The following is a 13,618-nucleotide window of genomic DNA, read 5'->3' on the forward strand; positions in this document are numbered from 1 at the left end:
GTTTGGTGAGGTGGGTGTTATGGGAACATCTTTGTGGAGACGGGGGGTTGTGGGGAGAAGGAATGAGATGTGGAACAACAGGGGGATGAACGGGGATGGGAATAAAATCTTGAGTATAAAAATAAAAGAATAAATAGATTTACAATAAAAGAATGCCTGGTGACCTACTGAACAGCAAGAGATTATTAATAGCATTTATTCTATGCTATAAATTTGCTTGAAGAGCAGGTTATAATATTTCTCACATAAAAAGATGTGAGATGATAGGTGTGCTGATTCTGTGGCTTGATATTTCATAGGTGAAGCAAAGGCACACGGCAGCAGAGTTAATTCATGAGAAGCAGTCTCGAGGACGTGAAGGATGTCAGCGTATTCAAGGGCTAAAAAGATTTAATCTTAGAGTTTGGTGTGTCCGTACAATGACACATCCCACAGAACAGCGAATTTCTCTAAGAAAATATTTTCCTGCCTATCTGTCTTTTCAGAGCACCCTTAATCTCATTATTTCTGAGACTGTAGATGAGGGGGTTCAACATGGGGATCACCACCATGTAGAACACAGACACCACCTTGTTCTGGTCTGTGGAGAAGGTGGACTTGGGCATCACATAAATGAATGTAATGGTCCCATAGAACAGAGTGACTGCAGTGAGGTGGGAAGTGCAGGTAGAGAAAGCCTTCTGTCGACCCTCGTTGGAATGCATCTTAAGAATGGTAATAAGGATGTAGATGTAGGAGATGGCTATGACAATCACTGTCACTACAATAATGGATCCAGCTGTGAATGAAGGAACAGTTGCAGAGACACTGACATCAGAACAGGACAGTTCTATTAATGGAGCAAAATCACAGAAAAAGTGATTGACGCCATTGGGCCCACAGAAGACTAATGAATAGAAACATATAGTGAAAGACCATGTGTTAAGAAAACCACCTATGTACGCAATTAGGAGCAATTGGACACAGACTTGTGTGGACATTTTGGTTGAATAAAGCAGTGGGTTGCAGATTGCCATGAAGCGATCATAAGCCATGGCAGCCAGAATGAAGCACTCGCTTGATCCAAAGAAGACAACTGAACCTAGCTGGATGGCACAACCAATGTAGGATATTGTGTGTCTTTCTACCAGGAAGTTGACAAGCATATTGGGTGTGACAGAAGATGAATAACCTATGTCAGCAAAAGCCAAGTGACTGAGAAAGAAGTACATGGGGTGATGGAGCTGGGAGGAGACTCTGATGAGAAGGATGGTGCTGAGGTTCCCAGACACAGTCACTAGGTAGATGCACAGGATGACGATAAAGAGGATGACTCTAAGAACTGGGTCACGTGTTAATCCAAATAAAATGAACTCTGTCACTGCAGTGTGGTTCCCATCCTCCAGGAAAGCCATAGGACAGTGTAGCTGCTGCCAGATCAAGGCTGTGATAATGATATTCCAGAAAGGAATTCATAAATATATCATTCTCATTAGTTCATAGGTGGAAATTATTATAAACAAATGCATTATTAAAAGTTGAACTTAAATTTTGTTTTATTGTATACTAAGGATTGTGTTCCAGTGTTTACAGATTTAAGTGCAATAAATATGTATATTTTAATATTTCTAGGTGGAACAACAGAAAAACATGTTTGAAGCATGTTTGTTTTTTATTGCTTTTGTAAACATTCTTTTAATGTGATAACTAAATAATGAAATGTTTGAGAATATGCAAATATTTTGGTATATCAAACAAGCAAACAAACACAAAAGGATGAAAGACAAAAATCCATATATATATATATATATATATATTCAGGATGGGACACTGGAGCCTGAGTAGCAGCTCACATTTATGTCCTGCTTTCTAGATGATGGACACAAAATTACCATTTTATGCCTAATTCTATCAAAACATCCATGAAATTGTTAAGTTTATTATTCCCAATTTATTGATGAGGAAAGTAAGATGTCTAGTAAGTTATCTAAAGTTGTCTATATGTTAATGAAATCAGAATGTGAGTCTCCAGGTTGAATTTAGTTTATTCCTTTTGTAAAGTTTCTCAAGTAAAATTACTTAGTAGTTACAATGGAGTTGAATATCTTGTAAATAGAAAGAAAATCGGTTAGATTTCAGTTCTATTGGCCAATGCATAAAAAGGTTTCTAGTTATTTACATGGTTTACAATGTCTGTCCATTAAATATCCACAAGACATTTAAAAACAGCACTGTTATTGACAAGATAAGAAAGAAATAGAAAGTAATTTGAAATGTAATCGGTGCATAAAATTATTGTTGTAAATAATACCAATAAAATTATTATTCATCCATTTGAAATGTCAATCTATGTATGAAAAATATGACATGAATATTCAGAACTAAATTGTGATCTTGTATATTTGTCTGTATTCAATAGTATTTTCACATAATATTATTTAACTGCCGCATATTGGAAGAAAAGAATTTGAGTTTCGGCTCAGTGTACTAGTGAATATATTTGGATACTAGACAGTTAAAATGTGAACTTAGGTTTACATAGCTAGGGGCCAAGTTGACTCCGAAGATTCTTGCCTTCATATCCTACTCATTATCCAAAGTGTCTAGTTGTCTGAAATGCTGGAGGAGATTGAATAATATACAAAGTAGGTTTTTCTAGAAGATATTTTGATATAGTACTGGCAATTTATTTCAATGACAGTAATTTTAACACTATATTTGAGTGCTAAGTTTAGATGCTGTTAAACCTATGTAGAATTCTGATATTATAGTTGTATAAATGAGGAATATTGATAAACTGAATTATGCCTATCTAGCCACACTAATTCAATTTAATTCCACTTAATTTAAAGAAAAACTTTAAGTCAATGAAAGATGCTAAGTGAATACAGAATTGTGTTTACACTTTCTAAGTGATAGCTTGTGAACACAATTTTGAAGAACACATATACATATTTTCTATAGTAAAGGGAAACCAATTAATTCACAAATTCCTAAATCTCACCTCTTGAAATCAGAATCGGCCCAGACTGCAGACAGAAAGCCAAAGTCATGATCATACAACCCTAAGCTTTCTTTTATTGTTATTTTTGTTAGAAGATCTCCCCGATGAGTCTAGAGAATCAAAAGTGACTTGGAACACACCAGGGATCATTATAAGAATCTCTAATGACTATTGTTTATTTCATGCAACTGTAACACACGTACAAGTAATCTTCAAGGACTACATTAATCCTCATTTTGTGTGTGTGTAAACACAAATATACTCTCATTTGTTAGTTATAAGAAATATAACAAATTATCTGAAAGATAAAAAGGTTGATGTTTATATCAGTATTTCAGATTAATGGGTACTCAGCTGCATATATAAAAGTGTAACAATGTTCTTTCACTTGGCATATGTAATTTTTAAAAAAATAATTATTTTATTAATTTTGAGACTTTTATATAATATATTGATCTTATTTACTCCAAATGCTCCCATACCCACACCCCTTCCTACCCACACAATTTTGTTATCACTATTATAAACTCATCTAGCCAATTTTATACTGACCATAGACTTCTGGGTCTGTATAGTTGACTTACAAGGATCACATCCTTCAAGAAAATTGGCTCTCCTCTCAACAGCTATCGATTTTTAATAGACTTCATTCAGGAAAGTGTAGGGCTCCACATCCACCTCCACTGTTCATGTTGGGATTTTGACTGGCTTGAGTTAGGGAAGATCATATGTATACTGTCACAATAACTGAGGGCTTATATATAACACAAGTTATGAACTACTACTGTCTAGTACTATTGCTGTGTTTACTAAGGAAGTAAACACCTTAGGTATGACCTGAAGTTCCCACCTGCTTCTGTCCTTCCCATTCTCTTGTTTAGGCTCAGATGCTTAAAATTAATCATGTCTGTAGTCACTGGCCATTGCTTAAGAAGCTGACTGCTTTTTATGGCCTTGTCAGGAATAAGCCCCTTTGATTTTAGTACTTACATCCTTTTTAACAGTATACACTTTGCTCAATTTCTCCATTGTAATAGTTGTCTTAATTGACATTCTTATGTACAAGATGCCCTTTTTCATGATAGGCAGAGTTAGTTAATAATGTACTTTAAATTTACTCATTTTTTATCCATCAACTAATTCCATGTAGTTGAATGTCTCCTGTAAGAAACACAACCAATGGTCCAGCAACCTATCATTGCAAGTTTTGGTGCTATCTACAATTGTTTATATATCTTATTTTATCTCTGATATAAAATTGTCTCCTAAAAATTGATCCATTTCTTTTTGATTTTCCAGTTAAATGAAATGTAAGTTTTCAATATTCTTCCTGTTGATTTTCTGAATTTCATTGGTATTTTTTGTAATGTTTCTATTTCTATTTCTAATTTTATTAGTTGGATTTTCTCAGTCTCTTTTGTTTATGTGGAATAAAATCTGTTTGTTTTGTTTATCCCTTTGAAGAACGAATTCTTTGTTTCATAGTTAATTTTATTTCCTTTTAATTTCCATTTTATTAATTCCATCTTTGATCTTACTTTTTATGTTTCTTTTATTCATTTTTTCCTTTTTTTTCGGTGCTGGGGACTGAACCCAGGGCCTTGTGCTTGCTAGGCAAGCGATTTACCACTGAGCTAAATCCCCAACCCCCTTTTATTCATTTTTTAATTTAAAATCATTATTTTTTAACCTGTTATTGATTCTCGGTGAATTATGTATCATTCACCCCAATCTCATTCATTTATCCATCCCTCTATATCTACCCTCTGCTCTTGCAACTTTCTTCCAAATTAAAAGTAAAAACAAAAATAAATACATAAAAATTAAAAAATAAAAAGAACAAACCATCTTGTTATGTAAGCTGCAAATTTTCATGGTATGTTATATAGAACATCCATTTGCCCACATAACTTTACTTGCAAATATTCATCACAATGAGTCATTAGTCTTGTTTGAGGCCTTTAGCTTTGGCCACATTATTAGTATCCTTCCCAGACTCCTCTCACACACCCCATTGTTGCCCTGTGACATGTAAGTCCTGCAGCTTTGGTTCTGTAGGACCAGCACCTTCACATGCTCCAGCAGTTCATAGATGGTGTGAGGTGTTGGGGTGGGCCAATTGAAAGCACTGGACTTTGGCCTGAGTAGTGGCTGAGTTGTAGATTCTGTTATGTCTCCTACCCCAGCACCACAAGAGCTAGTTCTCCTGCTTTTCCAAGGGAAAGGGCTAGTCAAGCTCTATTACTTGCTTTAGCTGGCAAGGGGTCATACTGGTTCTTTGACTTCTCCACCATCAGGCAAATTATCCTCCACTGCCCAGGCAAGGGTGTGGCCATTTCCCATGTGCTTCAGCCAGTGAGGGGTAGGACCATCTCTGTGCAGCCCTCAGCCTTCAAGATGGCCCCAGGAGGCAGTCCAAATCAGGGATCTCTGCACGACAGTGGTAACATGGGCCATGGACACTGACACAGACCAGTGCTAATTCAGAGTCACATACTCAGACATGCCCCACAGCAGCACAGGCTGGAATCTCACTATGGCTGCAGTGGAAGCACATGGCTATCCTTCGCCACCTCACATTTCCAGTTCCTTTTCATAGGATATAAACCACTCCCATTCTCTTGCTCTCTCAAGTCTCTGCTACATACTTGCTCATAATAATGGAGCCCACACATCCACCAACACTTGGTGGCTTGCATGTTTCTGGGTGTCTTCAACTCCACGCTTTCTTTCTTGATCTTAATTATATCTTCCCATCTACTGATTTTGGTTCGGCATGTTCTTTTTTCAAGGCTTTAACATTTACCATCAATTTATTCATTTAAGTTATCTTTACCATGTTTTCTTTTTCTGTACGGTAGAAAATGAAGAACCGTTTCCACATTCTTTTATGGAGTCAACATTATCCTGCTACCCAAACAACCAACAATAAGAGAAAATTACAGGACAATATCTCTGATGAACACAGTCACAATATTTAAGAACAACCATTTGCAAAACAAATTCAAGAATATATTAAAAATGCTGTTCATCATGATCAAGTCAACTTCATCTTTGAGATGCAGGCTTATGTGAATCAATGAATAGACTAAAGGACAGAAACCATATGATTGCCTAGATGTATCTACATGCAGAATAAGCCTTTGATAAACTCTAACATCCCCTGATGATAAAAGTCCCAGAGGACTGACCTAGGCTCTCTGTACATATGTAACAGTTGTGTTGCTTAGCCTTCACTGTTAACAGTGGGAGCAGGAGCCTACTTTGACTCTGATGCCTACCTTTGGGTCCCTTTTCTTCTATTGGACAGCATTATCATTTGGAATACTTGATAAAGATTAAGGCCAAGATATTAGTAAATGTGAATGGGGACATTCAAAGATCATGTAAATATAAGAAGTTAACCAAAATCAGTGCTCAGAAAGAAAAAAAATAAATATCAGGGTAAAAATTAAAAAAATGAAAATGAAAATAATACAAAGAATGATTGAATAAAACAGCTCTTCTTTAAAATTAATAAACAACATGGACAAACCCCTTTCGAACTGGCCAAAAGTAATAATGAAATTAGAGGTAAAAAGAGATACATAACAACAGACACCAAGAATATCCAGATAGCAATTAAGAACTAATTTGAAAATTTATATTATAATAGAACAAAAACTCTAGATTAAAGTGGATAAAGGGGATATAAAAGTAACTCAGAAATATATCTATGAAGTACAACAAAACTGGCCTTCTGCTGGGGCAGATCACCAGCTCGTCTGCTTCCCTGACAGTCTGAAGGCATCCCAGGAGTTTGATGCATCCAGGGTAACTGGGTAACAGGCCCCACAGCCCGGAGGCCTCCCTGCAGAACAGCTAAACACAAGATAATAGTTTGACTGCTCATATGAAGACCCAACAGTCTGAAGTCCTCCCAGGAGATCTCCTACAGCTGGGCAACAGATTAGTCTCTGCCTCTCTGAAGACCCCATAGCCTGAAGGCCTCTAGAAGTCATCCAGAGGAGTCACTTTCAACAGTCTGAAGGCCCTACAGGAGGTCTGTTATATCCAGGGCCACAAGCCTGTCATGAGACCTGAAACAACTCAGGGACAAAAGAGGCAGGCTCCAGACAGAGACACCCAGATGAACATACATTAGGGATAAACAGATGGTGAGAGGTAAGCACAAGACCGTAAGCAACAGAAGCCAATATACTTTGACAATATCAGAACCCAGTTCTCCCACCATAGAAAGCCCTGTATACACCAACACACCTGAAAATCAGAAAGCTGATATAAAATTCTGTCTCATAAAGTTAATAGCATTCTTTAAGGAGGATATAAATGACTCACTTAAGAAATACAGGAAAACAAAGGTAAACAGGTAGAAGCCCTTAAAGAAGAAACAAATAAATCCCTTAAAGAAATACAGGAAAGCACAATCAAACAGGTGAAGGAATTTAATAAGGCAGTCCAATACTTAAAAATGGAAGTGCACATTGTAGATGTAAGCATCACCAACAGAATACAAGAGATAGAAGAGAGAATCTCAGGGGTAAAAGATACCTTAGAAGATATTAACACAACTGTCAAAGAATATTCAAAACATAAAATCTTCTAACCTATAATATCCAGGAAATCCAAAACACAAGGAAATGACCAAATCTATGAATAATTAGAATAGAGGAGAACAAAGATTTCAAGCTCAAAGGACCTGAAAACATCTTCAACAAAATCATAGAAGAAAACTTCCCCAAGATAAAGAAAGAGATGGTCATAAATGTACAAGAAGCCTATAGAACACCAACTGAATGGGACCAGAAAAGACAATCCTCTCATTACATAATAATAAAAACACTAAATGCACAGAACAAAAAAAGACTATTAAAAGCAGTAAAGGAAAAGGGCCAAGTTATGTATTAAGGCACACCTACCAGAATTACACCAGATTTTTCAACAGAGACATTAAAAGCAAGAAGAGCCTGGGCAGATGACATGCAGACTCTAAGAGAACACAAAAGTCAGCTCAGACTACCATATCCAGCAAAATCTCAATTAACATAGAAGGGAAAATCAAAGTATTCTAGGACAAAACCAAATTCAAACAGTTTCTATTTACCAATCCAGCCCTACAGAGGATTCAAGAAGCAAAACTGCAACACAAGGAAAAAATACGCTATACACCAAAGAAAATACAAAATATTAATCATTCCACAACAAAGCCAAAAGTAGAGAATCACATACACATAATGCCACCTATAAAAACAAACATATCAGGAACTAACAATCGTCTCTCTTTAATATCTCTCAATAGTATGAACTCAACTCCCCTATGAAAAGACATGACTGGATATGCAAACAAGATCCAGCATTTTGCTGCATACAAGAAACACACTTCAATAACAAAGACAGACACAACTTCAGAGTAAAACGCTGAAAAATATTCTTCCAAGCAAATTGTCCCAAGAAAAAGCTGCAGTTGCCATCTTAATATACAATAAAGTAGACTTTCAACTAAAACTTATCAAGCAAGATAAGGAAGAACACCTCATATTCATCAAAGGAAAAGTCCATGAGGAGCAACTCTCAATTCTGAACATATATGTCCCAAATGCAAGGGCACCCACATTCATACAAGAAACTTTACTAAAGCTCAAAACACACATGGAACACCACACAATAATATTGGGAGACTAAAACACCCCACTCTCACTAATGCACTGGTCATCAAAACAGAAACTAAAAGAGACACAGTGAAAATAATAGAGATTATGAATCAAATGGATTTAACAGATATCTATAGAACATTTCACTTTAAAACAAAAGAATACACCTTGTTCTCAGCATCTCATGGTTCCTTCTCTAAAAATGATCATATAATCAGTCACAAAAAGGCCACAAGTGATATCAGAAGACTGAAATAATCCCATGCATACTATCAGATCACCATGGCATTAAAGCTGGCCTGCAATAACAAGAAAACATCAGAAAACCCACATAGCCATGGAAACTGAACTACTCTTTACTCAATGATAACTTGGTCAGGTAAGAAATAAAGAAAGAAATTCAAGAATTCCTGAAATACAATGAAAATTATGACACAGCATATAAAAACTTATGGGGCACAATAAAAGCAGTGCTAAGAGGAAAATTCATAGGAGTAAGGGCCCTGGTAAAGAAATTGGAGATACCCTACACTAGCAACTTAACAGCATACCTGAGAGCTCTAGAACAAAAAGAAGCAAACAATCCAAGAGGAGTAGATGACAGGAAATAGTCAAACTCAGGGACAAAATCAACGAAATAGAAGCAAAAAGAACTGTACAAAGAATCAACAAAATTAAAAGGTGGTTCTTTTAGAGAATCAACAAGATAAATAAATCCCTTGCTAATCAAACTAAAGAGCCCAAAGGTAGTATCCAAATTAACAAAATCAGAAATGAAAGTGAGACATAACAACAGAAACTGAGGAAATTCAGAAAATCATCAGTTCTTAATACAAAAACTTCTACTAAACAAACAAACAAACAAACGAACAAACAAACACAAACCTGGAAAAGCTAGATGAAAAGGATGATTTCCTAAGCAGATACCACATACCAAAGTTAAATCGAGAACAAGTAAACTATCTAAACAGACCCATACCTCTCAACCAAAAAAAAAAAAAAAAAAAAAAAAAAAAAAAAAAAAAAGCCCAGGGCAAGATGACTTTAGTGAAGAATTCTACCAGACCTTCAAAGAAGACCTAATACCAATATTCCTAATACTATTCCATATAGTAGAAGCAGAAGGTATACTACCTAATTTATTATATGAAGCCACAATTGCTCTGATACCTAAACCACCAAGGGCTCCCCGCAAAAGAACTTCAGACTAATTTTGCTTATTAAGATCAAATCAAAAATACTCAGTAAAATTCTTGCAAACCAAATCCAAGACACATACAAATCATTTCACCATGATCAAGTAGCCTTCAATCCAGGGATTCAAGGTTGGTTCAATATAAAAAAATCCATTAACATAATCCACTATATAAACAAATTGAAAGAAAAAAGTCACATGTTTGTCTCCTTAGTTGCTAATAAAAGCATTTGACAAAATACAACACCACTTCATGTTAAAAATATTGGAGAGATCAGGAATTCTAGGCCCACACTTAGACATAAAAAAAGCAATTTATACCAAAACAATGCACAATATTAAACTAAATGGAGAGATACATGAAGCAATCTCACTAGAATGAGGGACAGGAAAAGGATGCCCACTCTCCCCATACCTATTCAATATAGTACTTGAAGTTCTATCTAGAGTAATAAGACAACAAAAGGAGATCAAGGGATACAAATTGGCAAAGAAGTTAAGTATCACTATTTATATAGATCATATGATAGTATACATAAGCAGCCCCCAGAAGTTTACCAGAGAAGTTCTACAGCTGATAAACTTCAGCAAAGTGGCTGGATGTAAAATTTACTTAAATAAATCAGTAGCCTTCCTTTATACAAATGATAAATGGGCTAAGAAAGAAATTAGGAAAAGAACACTGTTCTCAATTGTCACAATTAGTATAAAATATCTTGGTGTAATGCTTATCAAGCAGGTGAAATATCTGTATGACAAGAAATAATTCAAGTCCATGAAAAAAGAAATTGACGACCTCAAAAGATGGAAACATCTCCCATACTCATGGATTGGTAGGATTAACATAGTAAAAATGGCCATCATACCAAAAGTATTCTACAGATGCAACATAATCCCCATCAACATTCCATACAGTTGTTCACAGACATGGAAACATCATTTCTTAATTTCATATAGAAACAAACAGACAAACAAACAAACAAAAAACCCAGGGTAGCTAAAACAAATCTTAACAATAAAAGAACTTCTGGGGGGAATAATAATCCCTGACCTCAAGCTGTACTGCGGAGCAATTAGTAGTACAAGCTGTATGGTATTAGTACAGAGACAGGCAGGTTGATCAATAAATAGAATTGAAGACCCAGAAAAAAGCCCCCACATTTATGTAGACTTGATCTTTGACAAAGAAGCCAAAAATATATAATGGAAAAAAGAAAGCATCTTCAAAAATGCTGCTGGATTAACTGGCGGTCCATAAATATAGAAAGTAAAAATAGATCCATATTTGTCACCTTGAACAAAGCTCAAGTCCACATGGATCAAAGACCTCAACATAAAACCAGACACACCAAATCTAATAGAAGAGAAAGTGGGAAAGAGCCTTGAATTCATTGGCACAGGGGGTTTCCTAACCAGAACTCCAATCGCTTAGGCTCTAAGACCAAGAATTGATAAATGGGACCTCCTGAAACTGAAAAGCTTCTGGAAGCTAAAGGACATAGCCAATAGAACAAATTGGCAACCAACCAATAGGGAAAATCTAACCCCACATCCAATAGAGGGCTAATATCCAATATATATATATATATATATATATATATATATATATATATATATATATATAAACTCAAGAAGCTAATCACCAAGATAACAAACATCCAATCAAAATTGTGGTATAGAACTAAACAGAGAATTCACAAGAGAGGAACCTTGAATAGCTGAGAAGAACTTAAAGAAATGTTCAAAGTCCTTAGAAATCAGGGAAATGCTAATCAAAATGATACTGATATTTTACTTTACACCAATTAGAATGGCTGAGATAAAAACCTCAGGTGACAGCACATGTTGGTGAGGATGCAGAGAAAGAGGAACACTCCTCCATTACTGGTCAGATTTCATACTGGTACATTTACTCTGGAAATCAATCTGGAGGTTCCTCAGATAATTAGAAATTGATCTGCCTGAAGACCCAAATATATCACAGTTGTGTGTGTACCCATAAGATGTCCTACCATGCCACAAAGGCATCTGTTCTCCTGTTCATAGCAGCCTTATTTGTGATAACCAGAAGCTGAAAACAACCCAGATGTCCCACAACAGAAGAATGGGTGCAGAAAATGTGGTTAATTTACACAATGGAATCCTACTATGCTATTAAGTATGAGGAAATCATGAGTTTTGCAGGCAAATGGATGGAACTAGAAAATATCATCCGAGTGGGGTAACTCAGATGAAAAAAGACATGCATGGCATATACTCACTAATAAGTGTATATTAGCTCTGTACCCAAATCCCGTGGGGGAGAGGGCTGGACTCTCAGAAGTGTGGAGAACCCTTAGAGCTCAGGGGAAACTGCCAATTCTGCTCACATTCTTGGCTCAAGAGGAACCTGCCTAGTGTCTTCTGGATACAGGAACATAGAAGCAGTCAGTGACAGGACCCTTCTGGTTTCTGTCTGTGTGAAGAGCTGAAAGCCAGTCACCCAGAGTACTGACACACTTGAGAGCAGAGGTAAGACTAACACTTCTGCTGCAAGTGACTTGCCTGGAAGCTTCGGGTCACGCAAACCCAGGAGCAGCTCTCTGTTCCCTGATCTGGCTGAAAGAAAACAGGTCTACAGAAGTGCTGACACACAGGCTTACAGGAGGGTCAAGCCACTGTCAGACAGCAAGACAAGCTAATACCAGAGACAACCAAATGGCAAGAGGCAAATGCAGGAACCTAAGCAACAGAAACCAACACCACTTGGCATCATCAGAGCCCAGGTCTCAGCCAAAGCAAATACTGCACATCCAAACACTCTGGAAAAACAGGATTTGCATTTAAAAATCACATCTCATGATGATGATGGAGGATTTTTTTTTAAATCAGAAAGGTATTTATTTACACAGAATGTCAACAACTAACATTAAAGACGAGTAACTGACTACATACTCTCCTTTTCAGTAACCCTCAACCTCCACTAAAATCCCATTGCAGTGTTGTACTCGTCTTGGCAATACTGGCAACAAAAAGTACATCACAATCCTGGTTCACAGACTGGACTTGGCTGCAGAGGCGGCATTAGAAAATAACATGGCGCCATGTTCCTCTGAGCATACAATTTCCTCAAGCTCAAAAACATTTGCAACTCTAGCCTACTTTTATTTTGTAGATGGTGACCAGTCTCAGGGCTTGTGGACCTAGAAATGTTTTGCTGCTTCACTTCAGAGTTTAGGAATTGATTTTTTAAATAATGCATTCACAATGATACAGATTTTTAAAGATGCATCTCTATATTAGGGTGCATTCTTTTTTCTCCATCTTTATTAAATTAAATATTTCTTATTTATATTTCAAATGTTATTCCCTTTCCTGGTTTCCAGGACAACACCCCCCTAACTTCACCCCTCCCTTTCTATGTGGGTGTTCCCCTCCCCATCCTTCCCCCATTACCACCCTCTCCCGAACAATCCCGAACTGGGGGTCCAGCCTTGGCAGGGCCAAGGGCTTCTCCTTCCACTGGTGCCCCTACTAGACTACTCATTGCTAACTATGAATTTGGGGCTCGGGATAAATCCATGTACAGTCTTTGGGTAGTGGCTTAGTTCCTGGAAGCTCTAGTTGGTTGGCATTGTTGTTCATATGGGGTCTCGAGCCCCTTCAAGCTCTTCTAGTCCTTTCTCTGATTCCTTGAATGGGGGTCCCGTTCTCAGTTCAGTGGTTTGCTGCTGGCATTCACCTTTGTATTTGCTGTATTCTGGCTGTGACTCTCAGGAGAGATCTACATCCGGTTCCTGTCTGCTTGCA

At 36.8% G+C, this 13,618-nt stretch overlaps 1 protein-coding gene across 2 annotated transcripts in view; it reads right to left on the reverse strand.

Moving 5' to 3' along the window:
• Window positions 1–449: 449 nt before the first annotated feature.
• Or5p6 (olfactory receptor family 5 subfamily P member 6) overlaps window positions 450–13,618 on the reverse strand; it is a 40,984-nt gene continuing 27,815 nt past the window's right edge. Inside the window, exon 2 of one of the 2 annotated variants that reach the window (XM_063285734.1) lies at window positions 450–1,367. In XM_063285734.1, the coding sequence (XP_063141804.1) occupies window positions 450–1,367 (918 nt within the window). Of the gene's footprint in view, window positions 1,395–13,618 lie in introns of those variants that run through there. The other variant, NM_001000214.1, reaches the window with a different exon arrangement.

This window comes from Rattus norvegicus, chromosome 1 (genome assembly GCF_036323735.1).
Source record: "Rattus norvegicus strain BN/NHsdMcwi chromosome 1, GRCr8, whole genome shotgun sequence".
NCBI classification, from domain to species: domain Eukaryota; kingdom Metazoa; phylum Chordata; class Mammalia; order Rodentia; family Muridae; genus Rattus; species Rattus norvegicus.